At 40.6% G+C, this 27090-nt stretch overlaps 1 protein-coding gene and 1 pseudogene across 1 annotated transcript in view; one reads left to right on the forward strand and one right to left on the reverse strand.

The window, feature by feature from the left end:
• DYRK4 (dual specificity tyrosine phosphorylation regulated kinase 4) overlaps nt 1-17003 on the forward strand; it is a 38333-nt gene extending 21330 nt beyond the window's left edge. Inside the window, exons 10-17 of the mRNA XM_060779563.2 lie at nt 447-587; nt 1319-1457; nt 3341-3428; nt 6475-6647; nt 8546-8606; nt 9649-9778; nt 11629-11810; nt 16566-17003. Of these exons, the coding sequence (XP_060635546.2) occupies nt 447-587; nt 1319-1457; nt 3341-3428; nt 6475-6647; nt 8546-8606; nt 9649-9778; nt 11629-11810; nt 16566-16912 (1261 nt within the window). The 3' untranslated portion in view covers nt 16913-17003. The remainder of the gene's footprint in view (nt 1-446; nt 588-1318; nt 1458-3340; nt 3429-6474; nt 6648-8545; nt 8607-9648; nt 9779-11628; nt 11811-16565) is intronic.
• An 8012-nt stretch (nt 17004-25015) lies between these two features.
• LOC132775414 (von Hippel-Lindau disease tumor suppressor pseudogene) lies at nt 25016-25544 on the reverse strand (annotated as a pseudogene).
• Nucleotides 25545-27090: the final 1546 nt, after the last annotated feature.

Raw genomic sequence — 27090 nt, forward strand, 5'->3', positions numbered from 1 at the left:
GTTGTTTTAATACCTGCCTCTCCTTGTGGCTCAAGGTAGGATACATCATTAAAACAAGAGATCAAACACTATTAAAAGACACACAAGAATATACATATAATTAAAATGCAAATGAAAATCAACTGACAGTATTCAGATTAAAGTTCACAACTTAAAACTGACCAACCTGTTACTGGACTACAATAATCAGATTCTCCTAGTGACATGTAATGCTTTATATGGACTACTTTTCCAAAAACCCATAAATGTTTAAGTAATACCAGCCATGTAGAAATAGCATAGTCCAGTGCTTTCCTGACCCCAAATGTTGGATTGTTGGATTGTAGCTTCTAAGTCCTCGAACGTTAAGCAGGTGTGCCTGAATTTCCCAGGGTAGAAGAAGACTGGAAGCTACTTTAGATTCTTGTATCAACTTATGTAACCCTTCTCTCCGTATGCTTTTTTAGATTTCATAATCAGGCCTTAATAGAAGTCAGCATTCTCAATGCTCTTCGGAAAAGGGATGAAGACAATGCATGCAATGTTGTCCACATGAAAGAATATTTTTACTTCCGTAATCATTTCTGCATTTCCTTTGAATTATTAGGGTAAGGCAGCTTTTGCTCTCCTTTAAAAACAGATTTATAGAAATTAAAAGTGTTGATTGTTTTTCCTAATTTCCCAATAATCCTTGCAATGACTTGTGTATAATATGATATTATTACCAGCGCAGGAGCCCCCAGTGGCGCAATGGGTTAAACCCTTATACCGACTGAAGACCGACAGGGGAAAGCACGATGAGCTCCCTCTGTCAGCTCTAGCTCCTTGTGTGGGGATATGAGAGAAGCCTCCCACAAGGATGGTAAAACATCAAAACATTAAGGCGTCCCCTGGGCAACGTCCTTGCAGACGGCCAATTCTCTCACACCTGAAGTGACTTGCAGTTTCTCAAGTTACTCCTGACACAAAAAAGAAAATAGCACAAACTGGAGAGAAGCAGTAGCAAGGAAGTATTTTCTTCTAAAAGTTCACATGACACAAACAAGAACACAGATATATGTTTACATGATGAGCTGAGCTACTGTTGTACGTTATTATCACTTTGGAGCAGATTGAATTATAGTTTTTGAACATATAAAGCTGCAAATACCATCAGGCACCTCCACCCTGCCACCACTCCTTGTTGCAATGCTGTTGTCTTCTACTGGTTGCAGTTTTTCATAACTTTGGACACATTGGAAGTCAAGTGTTTGCAAGAACAAATGTTATGTGCTCAGGTATTGTAAAATAAATACATTCTTCACAATATAAAACAGAAACATTCTTTCTCCTCCTACAGTATAAATTTGTATGAATTAATCAAGAAAAATAATTTCCAAGGTTTTACCTTGGGTTTAATTCGTCGATTCACTCAGTGTGTCTTAAGATGTCTACAGCTGTTGTATACAGAGAAGATAATCCACTGTGATCTGAAACCTGTAAGTACGGCATTTGTTCCTGGTGACATTTCAACTGTTTACCCTGTTTTAGGAATTATAAATATTGAAGTGGAAGAAAAAAATCTTTTCAAAACTACTAAAACGTTGACTTTGTAGAAGATAGTAATGAAAATAAAAGTCTAAAATCATGCCTTCACATCTTCCCTACAAAGCAGGATCAAAGTCTTCAAGCCAGATTAATTTTAAATGATTTTTATTTTATTGTGTCAGAAGCAAATTGAGAATGTATAAAAACCACAAACAAAGTTTTAAAACTTGGCATTTTATACTAGATTTCCTTTGTCCAGAAGCTAGCCACTTTGAGTGCCTCAGCTGTCACTGTAAGAAGGTCCTCCATTGTGCATGAGGCAGGGCTCAGATTGCATTGTAATAAGTGGTTTGTGGTTTGCTCTTTTCCACACTCGCATGTCGTGGACTCCACTTTATAGCCCCATTTCTTAAGGTTGGCTCTGCATTTCATGGTATCAGAGCGTAATTTGTTCAGTGCCTTCCATGTTGCCCAGTCTTCTGTTTGCCCAGGAGGGAGTTTCCCATCCGGTCTCAGCCACTGATTGGGGTTCCAGGTTTTAGCCTGCCACTTTTGGACTCTCGCTTGCTGAGGTGCTCCTGTGAGTGTGTCTGTAAATCTTAGGAAGCTGTTTCTTGGTTTAAGTCATTGACATTTTGGCTGATATTCAAACAGAGGATGGGCCAGAGATGTCAATGCCCTGGTCCTTTCATTGCTGGCTGCTACTTCCCAGTGGGTATCAGGGGTGCAATACCAGCTAAACAGTATAATTTCTCCAGCGGCGTAGGACATAGACACCCCATGATAATGCAGCATGTCTCATTAAGAGCCACATCCACTGTTTTAACATGGTGAGATGTGTTCCACACTGGGCATGCATATTAGCATAGTGCAAGGGCAGATTAGCAAAGTGCAAGGGTAGATGTCTTCACTGTGTCTGATTGTGACCCCCAGGTTGTGCCAGTCAGCTTTCATATGATATTATTTCTAGCACCCACTTTTTACTTGATAGTCAAGCAGTGCTTTTTATAAGTCAGAGCATGGTTGAGAGTAACTCCCAGGTATTTTAGTGTGCTGGAATGCTCCAGTGGATTCCTTCTCAGGGCTCAAGATGCTTGTCTGTTTTCAAGAAGAAAAGCACATGTGTGTTTAAAACGAATTAGGAATCAGTTGGTTTTCCCTGTAATAGGCAGTAAGAGCACCTAAAGTTTCAGAGCACTTCTGTTCAAACATTTCAAAGCTCCCTGCTTGAATGGTGATAGTAATTTTTGCAGTATGCAACCAACCAAATTTTTAAATGATTATCCATCATATCCTTCATAGCAGTACTTCACCTTTCTTTGATATCATACAGTTTTATCTTAACAACTATATGAAGTATTATGGGCTCCTTATCATCAGATAATTTTAAATCCTCCCAAAGATTGGATTGACAGGGTGAAATAACTCTGAACAATAATACAGGTACTTGTGCAAAACAGATCCATTGTTAATGGACGACTGCCGCTTTCAGGCATACTCTGCTAATATCTCAGGTCTAACATTTATTTGGAGAACAAAATTGTGATTTGGCATGGACATTATACATACATAAAGAAAGCATGTATAATGTCATGCAAGAAAGATTTGGCATGACATTATACATACATAAAGAAAGCATTCCTTGGGGTAAGTCACACAAAAACATGAAAATATATCGAAGTGCTTGGAATGTCCATTCTCTACAAAAAAAAAAATCTATGTCACTATTGTCTACTTTTTACCCCTTTCCTGTAAAATTCACCATTAATTTGCAAACTTGCAAGAATAACTGTGAAAACATTCATCTACAACTCTTTCTTTTTCCTTATTGTAGGAGAACATATTAATAAGCCAGCCTCAACTTGGGCAAGTTTCATTTAAAGTGATTGACTTTGGATCAAGCTGCTACGAACATCAGAGAGGTTTGCAGAAAAGTCAAATACATTGTTTTCGTTATTAATTATAACTTTTCATTGTTTTTTCTTACCTAAGAGAAGTACAGCCTTCTCTTAAGTGATGTAACTCTCTTAAGTAATGATAAGGTTTGTGAAACTTAATAAAGGGTACTTAATGGCTTCTTTTATTGCCAACCTATTATTGTTCTGACTGTATTGCAGTGGGTAGGGCGTAATTCTCTCTTCAAAAAAGAGGCTGGCTGCTGGAGATACACCAGCTCATAATCTTTCAATGAGTAGGAGATTAGGTTTAATGGCCCTGGACCTCTGAAAGCTGTATGATTCAAAGCTTAGTATCACAGTGTTCATTTTCAAGGGACATATTATTTAGGAGATCACATAGCATGACGAGACTATGGATAGGAAGCTGAAGGGACTTGATGCACAGGTCATCATTTTGTCTCTTCTCCAGGTTCAGGAACATTGCCAAGGAAGGGAGAGAAGGATAATAGATGTGAATAGCTAGTTTTGCATGTGGTGCTGCTGGCAATGATTTGGCTTCCTGGGCCATGGTCTTAGCTTTAATGAAGTTGGGCTTCTGGCAATGTCTCAGCAGTTGGCAGAAATGTTTTTGCTAGGAGTTTCACATACCTGAACTAGCAGCAATATTTTCAAAAACACTGACAATAATCTTTGGGAATTCTTGGAGAACAGAAGATGTCCCAGCAGACCGGAAGAGGGCAAATGTTGTCCCTATCTTCAAGAAGGGAAAAAGAAGACCCGAACAATTACTATTGAGTCAACATGACATCAATAACAGTAAAAATTCTGGAGCAGATCATTAAGGAAGCAGGCTGTAATCACTTAGAAAAGAATGATGTGATCACTAAAAGGCAACATGGATTTCTCAAAAACACATCATGGCAGACTAATCTTATCTCTTTTTTTATATAGTTACAAGTTTGGTAGATACAGGGAATGCTGTGGATGCAGCACATCTTGATTTCAGACAAAGTCCCCATTAATTTTCTTGCAAACAAACTAGTAAAATGTGGACTGGACAATACTACTGTTAGGTGGATTGAGCGGCCAAACCCAAAGTTTGCTCAGCAATGGCTCCTCTTCATCCTGGAAGGAAGTGACTAGTGGAGTGCCACAGGGTTCTGTCCTAAGCCCAGTGCTGTTCAACAACTTTATTAATGACTTGGATGAAGGTTTAGATGACGTATTGATCAAGTTTGTAAATGACATCAAATTGGAAAGGGAACATAAGATCAAAATTCAAAATAATAGATAATAGAACTGGGCCAAAACTGACAAAGTGAATGTCAACAAGAAGAAATGTAGGATACTACATTTAGGCAGAAAAAATGAAATGCACAGATACTTGATGCCAAGCTCCACAACAGAGTTACATGTGAAAGAGATCTTGGAGTCTTAGTAGACCACAAGTTGACCATGAACCAACAATGTAATGCAACAGCTAAAAAAGTGAATGGGATTTCAAGCTGCATCAACAGGATTATAGTGTTAAATCAAGGGCAGTAATGGCGCTCCTGTATTCCATTTTGGTCAAACATTACCTGGAAAACTGTGTCCAATTCTGGGCACCACCATTTAAAGGAGATACTGACAAGCTGGAATGTGTCCAGAGGAGGGCAACTAATAGGATCAAAGGTGTGGAAACCATGCCCTATAAGGAGAAGCTTAAAGAGCTGAGTTTATTTAGCCTTCAGAAGAGAAGCTTGAGAGGAGATATGATAGTCATGTATAAATATTTGTAAGGATGTCATAAGGAAGAGGGAGCAGGGTTGTTTCCTTCTGCCATGGAGATGAAGACTCAGAGCAGTGAGTTCAAATTACAGGAAAGTAGATTCGACCTTTCCTGATAGAGTGCTCAGAAAGCAGATAAACATATGCCTCCCCCAGCAAGTAAGTGGCGGTATATAAGGACACTCAGTCTACTTGCTAAAGGTTAACAGTGCCCAACTTGGAGATAGTGGAGCAGATGGTGCACTAGGGGAATTGCAGCACAGAATACATAAAGAGGCAACTCTAAATGAATGCAGGTCTCCAGGTCCAGATGAGTTACATCCAGGAATATCAAAAGAATTGACTGAAATAATGTCAAAACCACTGACAAATATTGTTCAAAATTCCTGGAGAACAGGAGAAGTTCCAGAAGACTAGAGGAGGGCAAATCTTCAAAAAAGAGAAAAAAAGAGGACCCAGACTGGTCAGTGCCCAGCCAGTCTAACATCAATGCTTAGAGAGGTTTTAGAGCAGATTATAAAACAGTCAATCAGCACTTAGTAAGGAATTCTATGCTCACTAATGGTCAATATGGAGTTCTCAAAAACAAGTCATGCCAGGCAAGCCTTATCTCATCTTGTGATAGAGTACAAACTTGGTAGATGCAGAGAATGCTAGGAATATAGCTTATCTTGATTGACAAGATCCATCATGATACTCTCACAAAAAGCTAGTAAAATATGGGCTAGACAATGCAACTGTTAGATGGATTGGGGATTGGTTGACTGTCCAAACTCAAAAAATTATTCCCAATGATGATTCTTTGTCATGGAGGGAAGTAATAAGTGGGGTGCCAAAGGCTTATATCCCAAATCCAATGCTGTTCAATGTCTTTTTCAATGACTTGGAAAATAGACTGGAAAGCATGCTGATCAAATTTGCAGATAACACCAAATCGGTCTCAATAGCCATCTCTCAGAAGTGCTTTGATTATGTATTCCTGCATGGCTGTGAATTCGACTGAATTGCCTTCGCAATCTCATACAAATGTATGAGTCTGTGAAAAGCAATGTCTTTGGGCCTTTCCGCACAGACCTATATCCCAGAATTTCAAGGCAGAAAATCCCACATTATCTGCATGTGGACTCAAATAACCCAGTTCAAAGCAGATATTGTGGGATTTTCTGCCTTGAAATTCTGGGATATAGGGCTGCATAAAAGGGCCCTTTGTTAGAGTCTTTGTTAACTAAAGTATGCCTATTCTGTCTTGATTTCTGATGCCCTTTTCTATTTTTTTGTTTTGTTTGCCTTTTTATTCTAGTGTATACATACGTTCAAAGTCGATTTTATCGTTCTCCAGAAGTTATTCTTGGCCATCCCTATGCAACTCCTATTGACATGTGGAGTTTAGGATGTATCATGGCTGAGCTCTTCACCGGGTACCCTCTTTTCCCTGGAGAAAATGAAGTAGAACAGCTTGCGTGCATTATGGAGGTAACTTGGTTTTAAAATGCACTTATTCAAAACTGCTTGTAGGAGCAGACCTGTATTTTCTTGTTAACCATGTCCCCATATTTGCTTGCTGCTTGTACTGTGTTAGTAAGTTGCACAATGAGTGAAAGAGTGGGGGGTGGTTGTCTCCTCTGCAGCATGGAAATGGAGGTAGCACTGTTTCCAATGAGTTGGAAGGTGACACTCAGCCATATTGCAACTGAGCCAACAGTCACAGCCACAACTGAGGCTCAGATGGATAACCTCAAGAGGTCTCCTGGCCATAACCCTGGAATTCCCCAAAGAATGTGTGTAGTTCTCTATATAATACCCATACTTATACTTGGAAAACATGCTGGATTTGGAAACTGTTATTCCCCAGTGTCCGCTCCAGCCATTGCAGAATAAGTTGACTTCTGCTCCTTCTTGAGCAGTATTTTCCCCCTTTCCATTTCCAGGCAAGATGCATATCAGCATTCCAGAGACATTGAAGAAAACTATCTGTCCCAGGGAGTCATTTAGCTCCCTGCTGCCAGCTATGACCTTGGAGCGTTTTTGGTAGCCTTGCCAATGCCACCTCATTCTGTACTTTACAAAGTGCTCTAGCATGGGCAGGTGTCTATAAAGCACTTCATATTCTGTGGAGCCAATTTTTGCCATGCAATGTGGTTTAGGTTTAGGGTTCATTCACGCATTACAGGCTTTAACACAAGACTTCCCCCAATGTGGCTTGTTGTGCCTTAAACCCCGCAGCATACTTAATAATAATAATCATAATAATAATAATAATAATAATAATAATACTTATGTCACAAGTACCACCTGCCAGTAGTGAAGAACTGATGGGATCATAAAACTGCAAAGGTAATAGGAAATGAACACACAAAAATACTGTGGGACTTTTGTATCCAGACTGACAAAGTTTTGGAACACAATACGCCAGACATCACGATTGTGGAAAAGAAAAAAGTTTGGATTATGGATGTCACCATATCAGGTGACAGTCACATTGAGGAAAAACAACAGAAAAAACTCAGCCATTATCAGGACCTCAAAATCGAACTGCAAAGGCTCTGGCATAAACCAGTACAGGTGGTCCCAGTGATCATCGGCACACTGGGTGCCATGCCAAAAGACCTCAGCCAGCATTTGGAAACAATAAACATGGGCAAAATCACAATCTGTCAACTACAAAAAACCACCTTACTTGGATTTCGCATCATGCGAAAATACATCACACAGTCCTAGACACTTAAGAAGTGTTCAACTTGTGATTTTGTGATATGAAATCCAGCATATATATCTCGTTTTCTGTGACATACTGTGTTTTTGTGTTAGTAAAATATAATAATAATAATAATAATAATAATAATAATAATAATAATAATAACAACTTTATTTTTGTAATCCACCACCATCTCCCCGAAGGGATTCGGGGTGGCTTACATGGGGACAAACCCGATCAACATAGTTTAAAATATAACACAATAAAATTCATAAAACAACATCACAAAACAGCATAAAACAACCATCGAACAAACAACCAATTTCTGAATTCTTGTGAGTTTTTTCGGGCTATAGGGCCATGTTCTATGGGCCTTTCTCCTGATGTTTCGCCTGCATCTATGGCAAGCATCCTCAGAGGTAGTGAGGTCTGTTGGAGACCAATTTCTGAGCTCATCAGCGTGAGTTCTGTAGCCATCACAGTTTGAAGTTGGTTTCAAGCTGAATTAAATGTTAGTGTAAATGTGCCCTTAGTCTTCTCAATTAGCAATATAAAAGTTCATTCAGCTGCAATGTTAACAAGGGCCATTCATTAGTTACTTAATATGCTTACAGTGAGTTACATTTTTTAGACGCCTTATGTGTTTGATTTGCATGTTTGTGTTTTTCCTTCAAAGATATTAGGCCTTCCACCAGGCGATTTTATTCAGACAGCATCCCGAAAGCGAACGTTCTTTGGTAAGCTTTTGTCATTATCAATTGGCTTACAGAGAATCCATAATTATAACAGGCAAAATATTTTGCATGTTGTAGAAATCCCTGGTTATAGTCGACATTTAAACTCTTTCCCGTGAAACATTTGAGGTCATAATTTTCACCTCCCTACATTGTACTTTATTTTTAAGAACTCAGTGTAAACTTTTATTTTCTGTGTGTCCTTTAATTATATAGTAATGTCCTGGATTTTATATCCTAAAATTAAGTAGTCTGATGACTGCAGGTTCATAGCTCATACATACAGCAATTGAAACATTGCTGTTGCAAATTATTTATTATCAATATTACTCCGCCATCCTTGTTTTCTGAAAAGCTACCAGCGTGGGCACACAATAAACATAAAATAAAGTAGTATATAAATATAGTAAATGAGTCACCTGCGGGCTGAGAGGGGTGGTATATAAATATAGTAAATAAATAAATAAATAAAACCCTAAAATCCCAAAACAATTAAATATAATAACAGGGAGCTCTGGCGTGGGCTGGTCCATGAGGTCACGAAGAGTCGGAGACGACTGAACGAATGAACAACAACAACAACATATTTAATATAACAAAATGCCAAAATTTCAGAAGATAGATTCATACTCTCATTCAATTTAAGAGGCTAGTTCCAACCTGACTTTTTTTACTTCTTTAGACGTGGCATCTAGTCGGCTAGGCATTGCTGATACACAATCTCTTGTCAGCTAGTAATTCAAAAGTTTTGGGTAGTTTCCCACCTTTGCATATAACTTACTACACTCCAACTCACACTGCTGAGCACAGGTGGGTTGCTGTGTTTTTTTTTTTGTTTTTTTTGTTTTTTGTTTTTTGGGGATTTTTGGGCACTTTCACCTCCAGGAAAACATGGTGGCTCTTTTCCAGGAAAACAAGATCATAGGAGGATTGCCCACTGATTTTTATTGTTAGCCGTTGTAGATTTAAATCTACTGTGGACTTGACTTTTCAACATAGCAAATGTAGATGATATGTTTCAAATATTTTTATTTCTTTTTTTGAGATTCCAGTGGCACTCCAAAGAACATTACAAATAGTAGAGGAAAAATAAGAAGTCCAAACTCCAGGGATCTGAGCACCATACTGAAAACCTACGATGTTTCTTTTCTGGATTTCATTAAAAAATGTCTTGTGTAAGATGGTTTTTTTATTAGTTTTGCAAAAACCTGGTTTCTAGCCTTTATGATTTCATATGTGTTCATCTGTGTTCTGGCAGCCACATTTATTTGTTTCAATGTTTTGTTTTCCCCAAACAGAAGCTTGTAGCACCTTAATAGTAATTTCTTCCTCGAGAGAAGTGTCCGGTGGGATGCCACAGGGTTCTATCCTGGAACTGGTGCTATTCACTTGACTGGTTTGGGACCCGCCTACCTGCGTGACCACATTTCTCTTTACGAACCCACGCGATCTCTTCAATCATCTGGAGAGGCTCTGCTCTTGCTCCTGCCCCCCTCACAGGCGCGATTGGTGGGGACGAGGGAGAGGGCCTTCTCTATGATTGCCCCCCGACTCTGGAACTCACTCCCTAAGGATATCAAACAAGCCCCCACTTTGGCAGTCTTTAGGAGGAGCTTGAAAACGTGGCTGTTCCAGTGTGCCTTCCCTGAATAAAGGAAATAATGGCCCTGATCTGACCAATTTTCTACTATATGTCCTATGAAGCACTTTATCTACCTGTTGGATTGATCTCCCTACATCATTCTCTAAACCCCCCCTGTCTAGACATACTCTACTCTGTGCATGCCCAGTGTTTTTAATTTTTTTAATCTATTACATCTGGCCCGGCCATAGTGCTTTAAATCTCTTGTGTGTTACTGCTTATATGTTAGTTATATTATTTGTATTGTTTTATTTGCTTGCTTGCTTTGTTGTTGTACTGATGTATTTGTTGGGCTTAGCCTCATGTAAGCCGCCTCGAGTCCCTTTGGGGAGATGGTGGCAGGGTATAAATAAAGTTGTTGTTATTATTATTATCATCATCATCATCATCATCATCATTATTCAATATATCTATGACTTTGATGACAAAATAGAAGGCATGCTTATCAAATTTGCAGATGCTGCCAAATTGCGGTGGAGGTAATAATAATAATCCTCATCATTTAATTTTTATGTCCCTCGCTATATCATGAGTAGTAAAGCTTATATACACATACATTTCTAGAGATACTAGCTTACATACCTGGCGATGCCTCGGTTAGGTTTTTTGTAATGCTATATATTTAAAAAAAGTAATTGTTTTCGTTTTATGTTATAAATGGTCCCTTTAGAAAATGCGTAAAGATGTAGGTAAATTACATCTCCCATAATCCTGTCACTGCTTCCCAAATCCCACTAGTAGTTAAAGTTGTTCATGATGGGTGTGTGTATCATGTTTGGTCTAGATCCATCATCAGTGAGATTCACAGTGCTCTCTGGATATTGGCAAACTACAACTCCCAACATCATAGGCCAACCCTTCCCCTAATTTCACCAGTACTTAAAGTTAGTCATGGTGGGAATGTGTGCCAATTTTGGTCCTCATCAATCATTGGTGAGGTTCACAGGTTGTGGGTAAATATAACTCCCTTCATCCTCTGTCATTGTCCCCCAAACCCTGCCAGTGCTTAAAGTTGATCATGAAGGGTATGTGTGCCAAGTTTGCTCCAGGTCCATCATAGATGAAGTTCACAGTGCTGTCTGCGTATGGATGAACTTCAACTCCCATCTTCAAGGATCAATCACCCTACCTCCCACTCCCAAACCCTCCCGTGTCTTAAGTTGGTCATGGATGAGTCTATGTGCTATGTTAGTACCAAATCAATTGTTGGTGGGAGTCAGAGGACTCTCTGGAAGTGGGAGCCATCTTGAAAAATACATACATACGTACGTACGTACATATGTACATACGTACATACATATATATATTGACTTTTATTTATATAGATAATAATATCCACTCTTAATAAATTTAGGTATTCCCTGTATTGTGTTTTATATCAAGATGGAAACCTTCTTTGCGCATGACCCCAGAAGAAGCAATGCGCCATGTGTGGATGCAGGATCCATGGTTGCACAAAGTAAAGCAAAAGCCCAGGACTGCTACAAAGCAGACTGATGGATCTTTCTTCACTCCAGAGAAGAAAAAGGAGAATTTTCATAAAAATGGACAGCCAGAAAAAAGAGGTACTTCTTTTCTTTTCAGAAAATATTTTCAAAGCATACCTGGGTACATGCTAAAAGAAACTAGTGACAAGTGGGGTGCTTTCACAGTTCTTTACTACACCATTGGATGCATCTACGTTGCCAGATGAATGCAGTTTGACACCATGACAGGAGGAGATTTGCATCAGATTTTCAGGGAAAATTTGGAGCTTCTTTGGTTAATATGTTCAAGGCTATGACAAAACAGTTTTGGCCTGCGTTAACCCAGCTCATCTCCACACATCATTTTTCCACCATGGATTCACCTGACCTTCTCAATGTTGGAACTCAGAACTATCCTACACAAACTTGTAGTCTGCATCATGGACTTAAATAGGCAGATGAGTTAGTTGGAAGCGGAAAGCCCTTCTCCTATTGGCCTCTGTGCCTGCCTGTCACTTTGTTCTCTCCTCCTATCATATTACTGGTTAGACAGATTCATCTCGGGGACACACTTTTTCTGAGTACATGGCAGGTGCCTGAGTCCTCCACTTTGTTATTTCTTCTTGTTTTTTTCTTCTGTGAACACGGAAAGACGGGCAATCTGTTGTGAGTTAGATAGCTAGGACCTGTTAACTTTCCTATTTATATATAGCTCTATTAATAATGTCCTTTAGAACCTTTTACACAGGACTCTACTCCTGAATTGCTTAAGTTCAATCACTCTACTGCTGGCACTAGAAGATTCTGATCTGCTGAACTGCTGCTAATGCTGTTGTTGCTGCTTTGTTATTTTTGAATGTTTTTTTTTCCTTTTTGGAAAGCATCCACCACTATACCAACAAAGAATTATGGGCCACAGTGCTGTCCCAGTTTGCTAATCCAGTGCAGAGTGTCTAGAGCTAAAAGATGTAAGAAGTTTTGAGTAAGGTTGCAAGGTGTTTTTTGTTTTATTTTTGAAGCTGTAGCCACAAGTAGTGTAACTCTATTTTTGAAAATGCAAAGAACCAAAGGAAGGCAAGATTTTTTTTCTAAGTCTACCAAAGCAAGATGAAAGCGGACCATCAGAGCTGGAAGATTAAACTTGAAGTGTTTTTAGAAGGAAGTCAAATGAAGATTTGTAAATAAGAACTACCCCCACCAAGAAACTGATAACTCTAGAAATTATATGCCGCTAAAATGGATAAGGAAGATGATCTGGGAAATTCTCTATAAAATGTGAAGTCTAATTTGATCAATTGAGAAATGTTAGAGAAGAAAGAAGATACAATTGGGATCTATATGATCTTTGGAGGCATATATACAAGTTATGAAAAATGTGTATGAATTTTAAAGAATATGCACACATAACCATATAAAAAACTCATTTTTGACTAAAGGCTGAATTAATAGAAAGGTTGAGAAGGGGTGATGCAACTTAGTTTTAAAGGCAAAAATGCAAAGACCTTAATGTAAAAATTGATAAGATTTGTGAAAAACATGGTCATTTCAAGAGAAACTGCTGGCTAGAGACTAAGCAGAGAGAGCAAAGTTTTACAAGACAAAGAAATGTAAATTCCCCTGCAAAGCCCCCAAATGGCTCCCCCTTTCAACTTCAAAAAGCAGACACAACAGGCCACAAAATGACTCCTCAAAAATTTTAGATCAGCTCACATTTCAGAATTGGATGTTAATAGTAGATTTAATGCCCAAAGCCTAGAATCTGTGCAACAGGTACTTGAAGATATGATACTGCATTTTTCACAGTACCCTAAATCAAGCAGATAGATAGATAGATAGATAGATAGATAGATAGATAGATAGATAGATAGATAGAGAGCCAGGCAGGCAGGCAGATTTTGGAAAAACAAAACATTATTTTACAAATAAAGAGTATTTTACAAAATTGCTCAAATGTAAAACTAATGTGGATGAAAAAGAACAAATTTCTCTTAAAATTCTCAGGATTAGGAAATTTGACTATAACCTGTATAGAATCAAAAATTAATCTCGCATTGACTGATGAAATATTCTGTGAAAACCTAGAATACAATTTGATTTCCATACCCATACTAAGAAACAAAGGTTGCAAGGTTATTTTTGATGAATATGGAAGTGACGTTATAAAAAATGGAAGATGCATTCTAAGAGCAGATGAACATCATAGTCTTTGTGAAACATATTTCCTCCTCCCTCATAGTCCAGGGACAGAAGATTCATTGCTCTCTGCTTGTTATTGGTTGTCTAACTAGTTCCTTAGAGTTAACCATTTCGTTCAGCTAATACAGTGAATCAAGTGGGTCCTTGGTATCTGCTGATGTCTGATTCCAGTCTCCTCAAATACCAAAATACAAGGATGTACAAGCCCCAATCTATGCAATGGCAAAGGAGATAAATTGCAAACTCAAATTTGCTTTGGGAAATTGCTAAAGAATCAAAATAGCATGGCTAAGGAAAGTCCACCTCACTTCTCCTTTGTCAATAGAAGAACCTGCCAATCATTATGCAATCATCTTTATCACAAGAGCCCTCGGGCCATGGTCCCAATACTCCCTTCCCACTCCTCACCATCCAGTTTGCTACCATGTTACCAGGCATTGCAGAGGGAAAACCACACTGAAGGAGCCCAGCCCATAGTAATCCCATAGTTCTGCCACCTTGTTCCCGGCAATTCTCCCTCTCACAGTTGCTTCAGTAACAAAGCAAAGCTGCGTTCCCATTCCAGAAGCCAAACGGAACAAAAATTGAATTACCGAAAAGTAATATTGTCTCTGGTTTTTCTGTATGCTTGTCCACACTTGCTGATTGCTTTGGAAATGGGAGAAAGCTGCCTTCCTCTGCTACTAAATTTATTATTGTTGTGGTTGAGATTGTGCTGAGAATTTCAGAAGTGTGTTGGTTTTAATTATAACTAAGGACCATATAGGAAAATGCTGTAGCTTCACACCAAACATGACGTTGTCAGTTTTCCTATCATTCAGCTCACCATTTTTATGAACCACTATTTGGTAAACTACAGTATCCACTTCTTTCGCCTCCCAGCTCCAGGGCTTTCTAGATGACAACAACTACCTAGATCAGTCACAGTCTGGTTTCAGGCCTGGTCACGGCACTGAGACGGCCTTGGTCGCCTTCGTGGATGACCTCCGTAGAGAGCTGGACAGAGGGAGTGTGGCCCTGTTGGTTCTCTTGGACATCTCAGCGGCTTTCGATACCATCGATCATGGTATCCTTCTGGATCGACTCTCTGGGATGGGTCTCGGGGGCACAGTTTTGTCATGGCTCCGGTCCTTTCTGGAGGGTCGATCCCAGATGGTGAAGCTGGGAGATGCCTGCTCGGACTCCTGGCCTTTGACCTATGGGGTCCCGCAAGGTTCTATTTTGTCTCCCATGCTTTTTAACATTTACATGAAACCGCTGGGAGAGGTCATCCGGAGTTTTGGGGTTAGGTGCCATCTCTATGCAGATGACACACAACTCTACTACTTATTTTCACCTAACTCCAAGGAGGCCCCTCGAGTGCTGAACAAGTGCCTGGCTGCTGTGGCTATCTGGATAAGGAAGAACAAGCTGAAGATCAATCCCGACAAGACAGAGGTCCTCCTGGTCGATCGTAAACCGGATCGGCGTATAGGGTGGCAACCTGTGCTGGACGGGGTTACACTCCCCCTGAAGTCACAGGTCCGCAGTTGGGAGTCTTCTTAGATTCATCACTTTCCTTTGAGGCTCAGGCGTCAGCGGTGTCTGGGAGGGCTTTTGCACAATTGAGATTCGTGCGCCAACTGCGACCGTACCTCGCTAAGGCTGATCTGGCCGGGGTGGTCCATGCCTTGGTGACCTCTAGATTGGACTACAGTAATGCGCTCTACGTGAGGCTGCCCTTGAAAACGGCTCAGAAATTTCAACTGGTCCAACGGGCAGTGGCCAGGATGTTAACTGGTGCTCCTTACAGGGAGAGGTCAACCCTCCTGTTCAAGGAGCTCCATTGGCTGCCTTTTATTTTCCGAACCCAATTCAAGGTGCAGGTGCTTACCTACAAAGCCCTAAACGGTTTGGGACCATCCTACCTGCGTGACCGCATCTCCGTTTATGAACTCACGCATTCTCTTCGCTCATCCAGAGAGACCCTGCTCGCGATTCCACATGCGCCACAGGTGCGTTTGGTGGGAACGCGGGACAGGGTCTTTTCTGTGGTATCCCCCGACTTTAGAACACCCTCCCCAAAGACATCAGACAAGTCCCTACGTTGGCAGTCTTTAGGAAGAGCTTGAAGACCTGGCTGTTCCGATGTGCCTTTCCAGAATAGGAAAACCCCAGCAATATGTCCCTGAAGCACTTTTATCAGAGTTTTAAGATTGCCTGCACACTGCACTTACCCAAAATTCCGACATACCACCTGTCACACCCAGCACTTTTTAATATGTACCCATCACATTTGGCTCGGCTCTAGTTTTATTGTGTTATGGTGTATTGTTTTTTGTTGTTTTGTTATTGCTTTAATGTTTTGATTTGCTTTAAGTTGTGTATTTGTTATGCTGTTGTTTTATTGAGACCTTGGCCTTTGTAAGCCGCATCGAGTCCTTCGGGAGATGCTAGCGGGGTACAAATAAAGATGATAATAATAATAATAATAATAATAATAATAATTTCCTTCCTTCCTTCCTTTTTTCCCGTGGGAAGAAAATATTCCAAATTTGCAAATGTGATTTTCTGAAATCTTGTTGGAGTTTTAGATTTTATATCTAAATAATTTCTGAAAAACTTCTGTCTATGCTTTCACATTTTAACTTACATTTTCGTATGCTTTTTAAAATCTAGATGAAATTAACTGGCACCATCTCAACGGAGAAGTAAAAACTGATCCCCCTGAAAAGGTGTCTGCTACAAATCAAAAACTGTCATCCATTGCATCATTGCAAGAAATAAATGACAATGAGGATGTTAGTAAACAAGATACTCCTGAAAAAGAACTGGAAATGCCCGTGGACAAAGCTGCTAAAAGAGATCACAGAAATGAGAAGGCCATGCAGAAAAATACAAGCATCTTGCCACCCATAAAGAATAAGCAGCGACTGACCCAACAAACACATGAAAATGAAAATCAGGATGCAAGCAAACAGACTATTTCAGAAAAACAATGGAAAATAAAAGAACCAAGTTTGTAAAAGAGGCCACAGGACTGAGAAGGTCATGAACAAAAATACATGAAGTACAATCAGTGATTAGTCCTCTTTCCATATATCTGTAGCATGTTTTATAGAAACTATGTTATTGTACCATGTCTGAATGCAGAAAGTTAATGTATACCTATCCAGATATGGTGTACACATTTCTTCATTTTAAAAAGAATATAGAATTAGACTGAAAGGCTGCAAATGAATATTTTGTACTTTGGATGGGATATCCTGTTGTTTTGAGATTTTGGGAATATAACCTAACACAGAATATGGAGGTGGAAGGTTTCATCTGTATATGGTTTGGGTCTACCTCCAAGACGTTGCTTGAGCATCCAGATTGGCAAAGAATCTGCAGTATCTCTAAGTGTCATTTTAAAAAAAGTGTCATCCTTATAGATGTAGACCAGGAGCCATCACACCTCAGAAATATAAATGTTAATGATCAGCAATCCAAAGCAAGTATGACTGAAATAAGATATCATACTGCTTTAATTGGCAGGAATTTCTTCTTTATATGAGGGATATCTGGAAAGTAAGGTTACAAGGTTTTTTAAAATACAAAGAATGAATATATTTTAATAAAACTTACAAGGTATTACATTATTTTCCCATGTAATCACCATTCAGTTCAATACATTTTGTCATCAGTGGGACGAGTTTTGTCATAGAAGTCTCCCTCTACCTTTTTCAAAAAGTTTGTCACTTCGATTTTAACCTCATCTTTGTTGGAAAAGTGTTATCCACCAAGGTGTTCCTTCAATTTAGGGAACAGATTATAATCGCTAGGTGCAAAATCGGGGCTGTAAGAGGGGTGGCTTAAAACATCCCAACCAAATGAAGTCAACAACTCTTGTGTTACATGATTGGTGTGCGGACGCGTATTGCTATGAAAGCGATAGATAGGAAGGAAACAGAATGAGGACGCTCATCTCTAACCTTCACCACAATGCCAGTTGAGCTACTAACGACAGGCACTGCTTGTTTGCAGTCTGGCTGCCTGGCCATCTGTCCAGACAGATTTGGTTGTGTACTTGTAGCATCCAACAGCAAGGTTTTATTCAGCTATCCATATTTGTGGATATCCGCATATCTGCATCTCTGCTAAAGGTTATGTGTAGACAAAAAAACCCCTGTGTCCTCCATGTGTTTTATCAAGTTTCTGGCATACAAACAAAGATTTTGGAGTAGGACTACTTCTATCCAAGGCAGCACTACACAATGAAACAGAAACACACACTTTCAAGCTTATTTATTAAATAAATTAACTTTCAAGTGAGGAACAGAACTTTGTCATTATTGTCAGTTTTTATAGGCTGCCTGGCCATCTGTCCAGACAGATTTGGTTGTGTACTTGTGGCATCAAACAACCTAGCGCTGTTCCTGGGTTACACAAGGCTTTTCCTATTAGCCACCTGCATGACCTTGGCTCTCAGTATTTACATTCTTCACCAACACATCCATGTCTCAACAGCCAGTAGTAAGTTTTGGCCATAAACTACTGTACACATGATATCAGCATACACCCAATGAGGAACCAACATGTATAATCCAGCAACATCTTCCTGTTGTTCCCTGGTACAAGTACACCATGAGACCTGTCTGCACAAATGGCCTCGTTTGAAAGTGTCTGTTCCTCTTTCATTGGGTACTAATTACTGTGAAAGTACTTGTTGCACCCCAGGAACTTCATTTCTCTGCCACAAACTTCATCAAACAGGTGAAGGATGAAATTCCTCTTCCCAGGACAAAGTTTTTGCTTTCTACTCAAGTGTCACCTTTTTGGGAACGGACCAATCAGGAATAAGCATCAAAAACCCAGGAACAAACAAAGATTTTAAAAATCCAATTATTTCCAATTGCAGGGGCATACAGACATGCAAATATCTGGCTATTTGTATGTCTCTATGTCCCTGCAATCGAATATCACTGGATTTTTGCCTTTTGTTGTCATTGTTTCCTGGTTTACAGAGAACCGCATCTGGCCACCCTCCTCATTGCTGCAGGAGCTTCTGGGATAAAGGTACTGTCTGGATGGTCCCTTAGCTGTATGTGTTCTGGGAACAAAGGTGCATCTACACTGTATAATATTTTCATAATCATATACAAACAAATTACTAGGGGAAACATGCATCATTGCATAATTGCAGCCAGGCTTTGAAGCTGCAAGGCTATTCTATGCTAACCAAGTGGGCCAATTGCATTATTCCCACTTGCTTCTGATAATAATGAGATGATGCTTCTGGAACATGCCCAGGCAGCCACTACATTACAGGAAAGGCCAAACTTCCCGATGATTTCTAAAAATCCATTTCCCTGCCACCTCCTGAAATGCTGAAAAAGACTGCTGGCCCCCACACTTAAAACTATGCAAAGACTGCTCTCTCTCCTACACTTGAGGCCAAACGAAGTGGTGAGATCAGGAGATTCCTGAATTTTAAGTGTAGCATTCAGTGGAATTTAGTCTATGCGATGCTGTGGAAAATGAACTGTTCAGCAGTGAAACTCTCTGCCTTGGAGTGTGGTGGAGATTCCTTTCTTGGAAGCTTTTAAACAGAGGCTGGATGGCCATTTGTCAGGAGTAATTTGATTGTGCTTTTCCTGCATGGCAGGGGCTTGGACTAGATGGCCCAAGTGGTCTCCTACAACTCTATCTATATATATAAATTTGTTAGGGGCATCCAACGAGGAAACAAAACTCAAAAACCCCCCAACGAAACTTAACCAAAATTCCCATGCCCATAACACAACCCACAAGGTACAAACATATCTACTCAAAATGAAAAACAACACAACAACACACTCACAAAACGGCAAAACAACAAAACTCAAAAATCCCCCAACGAAACTTAACCAAAATCCCCATGCCCATAACACAACCCACAAGGTACAAACATATCTACTCAAAATGAAAAACAACACAACAACACACTCACAAAACGGCAAAACAACAAAACTCAAAAATCCCCCAACGAAACTTAACCAAAATCCCCATGCCCATAACACAACCCACAAGGTACAAACATATCTACTCAAAATGAAAAACAACACAACACACTCACAAAACGGCAAAACAACAAAACTCAAAAATCCCCCAACGAAACTTAACCAAAATCCCCATGCCCATAACACAACCCACAAGGTACAAACATATCTACTCAAAATGAAAAACAACACAGCAACACACTCACAAAACGGCAAAAGAACAAAACTCAAAAATCCCCCAACGAAACTTAACCAAAATTCCCATGCTCCATCACTCCCCCCGCCGCCGCACACACACACGCAACCCCACGCTCCTTCACTCCCCCCACCGCCGCACACACACGCAACCCCACTCCCCCCGCCGCCGCACACACACACACAACCCCAGGCTCCATCACTCCCCCCGCTGCCGCACACACACACGCAACCCCACGCTCCATCACTCCCCCACCCCAATCTTACCTCCTTTTACTTCACGCCACCTCCAAACCCCACCCCGCCCCTTCCCGCCCTGTCAAAATCTGGGAAAGACAGGAAGGAAGGAAAGAAGGAAGAAAGAGAAAGGGAGGTAAAGAAAAAGGGGGAAGGAAGGAAAGTTAGAGGAAGAAGAAAAGGAAAGAAAATGAAAGATGGAAGGAAAGAAAAGAGAGACAGCAGAAGAGAAAGAAAAAGGGGGAAGGAAGGAAAGAGATAGAGAAAGAAGAGGAGAAGGAAAGATGGGAAGGAAGGAAGGAAGGAAGGAAGGAAGGAAGGAAGGAGGGAAGGACGGAGGGAGGGAGGGAGGGAGGGAGGGAGGGAGGGAGGGAGGGAGGGAGGGAAAGAAGGAGAGAAAGAGGGAAGATTGGCCACAGCAACACGTGGCGGGTAAAGGTTGTTATCTCTATTATGATGATGCTATGATTCCTATGAGACCCTGGGGGAATGGGAGAGGTGTCAGGTCCCAGAGGCAATGCATTGCATTATTGTTATTGTTATGATGGTGGTGAAATAAAAGGAAATAAAAAGTGAAAGAAGGAAGCAAACAGGGAGGGAAGAAAGGCAAAGGAAGGAAGGGGGAGGGAATGAAGGAAAGAGAGAAGGATGAAACCAAGTAGTGAAAGAAGGAAAGAAAGAAAGAGGTAGAGAAGGAAGAAAGGAGAGAAAGGGGGAGGAAAAGGGGGAAGGAATAGGTAGGGACCTCTCTTTCATAATAGTCCAGATATCTACCTCAACTTTGATAAGTTTTACTATAGGCCACAGCAACGCGTGGCAGGGCACAGCTAGTTATTCTATAAATCCTTGCACTACTGGGCACAAATTCAGGCCAGGTCTCTGACGAGCCTCCTGAGTGCGCCCTTTGAGTCAATAAAACGAAGATGCTTTGTTGTACTTTAAGTTCATCTACATAGGGTTTTTGTGAGTTTTCCAGACTGTATTGCCATGTTCCAGGAGCATTATCTCCTGATGTTTTGCCTGCATCTATGGCAGGCATCCTCAGAAGATGTGAGGTCTGTTGCAAACTTGGAAAGTGGGGTTTATATATCTGTGCAATGTCCAGCGTGGGAGAAAAACCCTTGTCTGTTTGAGGTAGGTGAGAACATTGCAACTGGCCACCTTGAATAGCATTTAATGACCTTGCAGTTTCAAGGTCTGGCTTCTTACTGCCTGGGGGACTCTTTTGTTGGGAAGTGATTACCTGGCTCTGATTCTTTCTTGTCTGGAATTCCCCTGTTTTTGAGTGTTGTTCTTTATTTACTTCAACAATTTTAGAGTATTTTTTAATACTGGTAGCCAGATTTTGTTCATTTTCATGGTTTCCTCCTTTCTGTTGAAATTGTCCACATACTTATGGATTTCAATGGCTTCTCTGTGTAGCCTGACATGGAGGTTGTGAGAGTAGTCCAGCATTTCAGTGTTCTCAGATAATATGCTGTGTCCAGGTTGGTTCATCAGGTGCTCTGCTATGGCTGACTTCTCTGGTTGAATTAGTTTGCAGTTCCAGGCCCGTAGCCAGGATTTCGTTTCGGGGGGGGGGGGGGGGCTAAGTTTTTTTCAGGGGGGTTCGGGTGGGCTGAGTCTGAGTGAAAGAGGGTCTAGCCTAGCAAACCTTTTGTATCATTACCCCAATACCCCCATGCATATGGGATATATTGAGTATGGTGATCAGATCATGATATGAATAAACATAACAGTTTAAATAATGCACCAGTAAGGCCTTTTCGCGAACCACCATGAGAATTTCGGGGGGGGGGGCTGAAGCCCCTCAACCCCCCCCCCCCCCCGGATACATGCCTGTGCAGTTCCCTTCATGTTCCTTGATTCGTGTCTGAGAAATTCTGAGTTTCGTGGTCCCTATGTAGACTTGTCCACAGCTGCATTGTAAATGGGAGACTCCTGCAGAGGTGAGAGGATCCCTCTAGTCCTTTGCTGAACGCAGCATTTGTTGGATTTTCTTAGTGGGTCTGTAGATTGTTTGGAGGTTGTGTTTCTTCATCAGTTTCCCTATGTGGTCAGTGGTTCCCTTGATGTATGGTAAGAACACTTTTCCTCTGGGTGGATCTTTGTCTTGACTCTCGTGGCCTGTTCTTGGTCTTGCAACTCTTCTGCATAGGAAAGCTGATGAAGAAACACAATCAGCCATGAAAGTCTTCGACAATACATCGCCATCTACATAGTTTCCTGGAGTTTTTCAACAATACATCGCCATCTACATAGTTTCCTGGAGTTTTTCAACAATGTATCTGTGATAACGTATCCTTGATCTCCTTCAGATGTTAGTAGCTGTCATCTTGCTGTTTTCTTTTCTTCTTGAGTGCTTCAGATCAATTTCAGAATTCTTCCTTGGATCGCGTTCTTGACTTTTGTGTAAGGAGTGAAAGAAAAAGGCAGGAGCCTTTCATACTACTTTTATTTTTTTTATTTTACAAATATATTAATTATAGAATTCACATGAAACTTCTATTTCTTCTTTCCTTGCTTCCTTATTCTCCATTAATGCAATCTTTGGCAATTCAAACTTTTTTCCTCCAAGGTCTTTGAGTTAAACCTGTGGAAATAAAAACATTTACATTAGTCTTGGGTAAGGAGCAAAAGGCAGGAGCATTATACTACTTTTTACATTTTTATTAAATAATAAACTATAGAAATCACACACAATATAAAACAAGGATTTCTTTACCAAGAGGAGGGTAATCAGTTTGTTTTATTTAATAATTTAAAAACTTTACAGAGCAGAGTCAGTATATATCCACCATCACAAACCAGTAACTTTACAGAAGGAAACACTCATTTCAACAAATAAAGTACACAATGGTGTTGCTAGCAATTCCATTTTGCCGGTTCCTCTTCAAGATGCATTTTTAGCTGGAATTAAGTGTACAAAATCAAATGTTAAAGATATATATATATAATGATTTGACAATTACAGTCATACAAAACACAATAGTTGCAAACATAAGATACTGAAAAATAGGACAATAGTTCAATTGTAATGCTTCTATAAACCAAAGCAAATATATTTTACTAACTAGGTTTGTAATTCCTCAGGAATGTGTAGAGGAATGTACAGAGTTGAGGAGAGGTTAGGAAAGGCAAGGAGACTTTTGCAATATTCACATTGTGACCAGAGATTCATGCATACTTGGTGCACCTAAAAATAGCCAGGCTATTATATTAATATTTGTTCAATTTAGTTCTATAATTCAGAAGAAACTTGCGATCAGGTTTATTTATTTATTTACTATTCTTATATACCGCTGTATCTCAAGCCCGAGGGCGACTCACAGCGGTTTCCAGAAAGCAAACAACAATGACAGTAAGAACAGCAGTAATCAATATATCAAAACAGTTAAACTACACAGTTCCATTTCTAGCATTAAACAAACCTCGATACACAATTATCACAAAAACCCACCCCGAAGCGCCTCATCATCCAAACGTGATCCAAAATTCGTCGTCCATGTTCCTTTCCTATGTTCAATTACCAGAGATTGCACTGAATTACTCAAAAGCCTGCACAAACATCCAGGTCTTCAACTTTCTACGGAATGTCATAAGCGATGGTGCCAGCCTAACATCTACAGGAAGGGCGTTCCACAGCCGAGGAGCCACCACCGAGAAGGCCCTATCTCTCGTCCCCGCCAACCGTGCTTGAGAGGCTGGCGGGACCGAGAGCAGGGCCTCCCCGGAAGATCTCAAAGTTCGGGTGGGTTCATAGGCCGAGATGCGGTCAGATAGGTATTTTGGGCCGGAACCGTTTAGGGCTTTATAGGCCAGTACCAACACCTTGAATTGGGCCCGGTAGCAAATCGGCAGCCAGTGGAGCTGGTGCAACAGGGGGGTTGTGTGCTCCCGGCGCTCCACTCCCGTTAGAATCATGGCTGCCGCGCGTTGGACTAGTTGCAGCTTCCGGGCCGTTTTCAGGGGCAGCCCCACGTAGAGAGCGTTGCAGTAGTCTAGGCGGGATGTGACAAGAGCGTGTATTAGTAAGTTGTCTGCACAATAGGCTTATAAGGTTCTTGTTTTGTGTCGAGAGTCTCAGAAAGTAAATATAACTTACAACTTTGTTTCCACTATACTATTTTTACAGTAACCCAAAGATAAGTAAAGTATAGAAGAATACAGATTCTATGCACTGAAAGCACCATCTGAAACAGAACTGATTTATAAAAAAACAACCAGCAAATCCACCCAGCAGTAACTTCTCATACTTAATAATTACATATGAAGTTACAATATAAGATTAACTTATCCTTCAGTATGAGATTTAACTTGCTCAACTAAGAAAAGGTGTTTCATAACCGACTATAACAAGATGATTAAATAAGGAAGGAGCCACATGAAAACATCTTTGTCAAATGTACAACTTGAAGAAAAAAAATCACACTTGGACCAAAGTTTACATAGATTTAGTCAAGTATATTCAACCATCATGGCTGCCTCTCATTTCACTGTCATGTGACTATAGGCATCCTCAGAGAAAGATGTCATTGTAGCTATATCAGAAGGAGCCTATGTCCCATATCACAACAAAAGGGTCACGTTCAGTTCATAAAGCACAGCTAATACTTCTTGCGCTCCTCAGTTAATTAGCAAAAGTAACTTTTTCAGATATTCTTCACTTCTATTATGATATCAGTCCCTCTACACTTTTTTATCTGGGTCTCCAAAACTCTTCATTTCTATCTGGGTCTTCGTTCCTTAACCTCTCCAAAGAAAGCCGCCGAAGATCCTTCCCAATGTCTGGATGGTCCTCAAGATCTTCATACAGGGACCGAACAATGTCCAATTTCCGGTAATCAACTGCGAACAACTTGAAGACATATTTCTTTCAAAGTGAACACTGGTACTGTAATATTTGCAAATATGGGCTGCCCGTTTGTATTGTGAGATGCCACAAACAGCTCTGTCTGGTTGACCAGGAGACTATAATCAGTCCCAGCATCTCTGAAAAACCAAAGGTGTTCCAGGTAGCTGTGCATCCTGCACCGGTGCCAGGCTTGAGGTTGAGGTAGGGCCGCAGCACGCCCTCGAAGTCCGGGCAGACGGGGCTCACCACCCGTGGCGTTTGGTTGCAGAAAATGACCTGGCAGGGCTCCCAGCTGTTCAGCGAGCGCAGCCGCCACTCTTCCTCCTCCTCTTCTCTGGGTCTCTGCAGCATCCTTCTTTCCTTCGACCTATGCAGACAGACCCTTGGAAGACAATTAAGCCTGTTGAGATAAAAACATTTACATGACTCTGGGGTAAGGGTGGAGCATTATACTACTTTTTACATTTTTATTTTAAAAAATAAACTATAGAAATCACACACAGTATAAAACAAGGACTTTTTTTTACCAAGGGGAGGGTAATCTGTTAATATAGCATTTCTGGATCGTATTACCACTGCAGCCAAGCCGGGAGGAAAGGAACGAAGTCCCCATTACGAGGAGTCCTATGAACCCTGGGCAGTGCGACGGACACACTTTAGAGCCAGCAGTCTCAGGCTCTTATGTCGTCTTCTAAATCTTCAAGTTGTATGTCTGATGTTGCACTAAGAGAAACAAAAAAAACATGTAAGAACATAAAACCCAAAGATTCCTCCAGCTCCAAACGAAGAACCAACCCCCACCCAAAAAGGGAGAAGAAGTTACTTCTCTTTCTGACTATTAGGAGACTTCCTCTGAAAGTTTGGCCGCCCCTTTCCCTTGGCAGAGAGACAGTACTCCTGCCTCTTGCTCCTTGCCCAGGATTCATAGGACTCCTCTTGAATGGAGCTCTCACTCCTTGCATCCGGGTCCGGCTGCGGTTGATACCATCCAGAAATGCTGTAAATGAAAGAGAGGAGGCTTTATTCAAATTCTTTATTCAAATTCCTCTCCTCTTCGCAGAAGTACATTGCTCCTGCCTTTCCCTCCTTAGCCAAGTCTCCAGATCACCGTCCTTGGAGGAGGATACTTTCGTTTCATTTGGGTCACTAGAAAAGAAGAGAAAACAGCAAAATGTCAGCAACGGAACCTTGTGTAGTTATGCTGAAGAAGATAAAAGTTGCTCACTAAAATACCCGTGAGTTAAATTAAAACAAGTAGATGAGAAGGAGAAAGGGGGATACTTGGCAGGAGCTGAAGAAGATAAAGGTTGCTCACTAAAATACCCGTGAGTTAAATTAAAACAAGTAGATGAGAAGGAGAAAGGGGGATACTTGGCAGGAGCTGAAGAAGATAAAGGTTGCTCACTAAAATACCCGTGAGTTAAATTAAAACAAGTAGATGAGAAGGAGAAAGGGGGATACTTGGCAGGAGCTGAAGAAGATAAAGGTTGCTCACTAAAATACCCGTGAGTTAAATTAAAACAAGTAGATGAGAAGGAGAAGGGGGATACTTGGCAGGAGCCACTTTGTTTGCTCTCCTCCTCCAGCAACACAGAAAATAGGTCTTGCAGACCTTTCTGATGTTCTGCAAAGGAGAAAGGAAGACAAGGTCAGAGGGAAGAGGAGGGAGTTGCCTTGCGAGACCAACTGTTTTGGGGCAAGTGCTGTTTTGGATTTACAACAGGCAAACACCCAAACATTTCAGGAAAAATGGAAAGTCTTCATGGGATGTATAAAGAATCAGAAGATAATTATAATAGGATATGCTGACTAAAAACACTTTAAAGAAAATTATTATTGCTTTTATTTCTATATCTATATATCTTACCCATTTTCCATCCCACATCCTCTATCATTA

Source organism: Anolis sagrei, chromosome 5 (assembly GCF_037176765.1).
Source record: "Anolis sagrei isolate rAnoSag1 chromosome 5, rAnoSag1.mat, whole genome shotgun sequence".
In the NCBI taxonomy this organism is placed as follows: Eukaryota; Metazoa; Chordata; class Lepidosauria; order Squamata; family Dactyloidae; genus Anolis; species Anolis sagrei.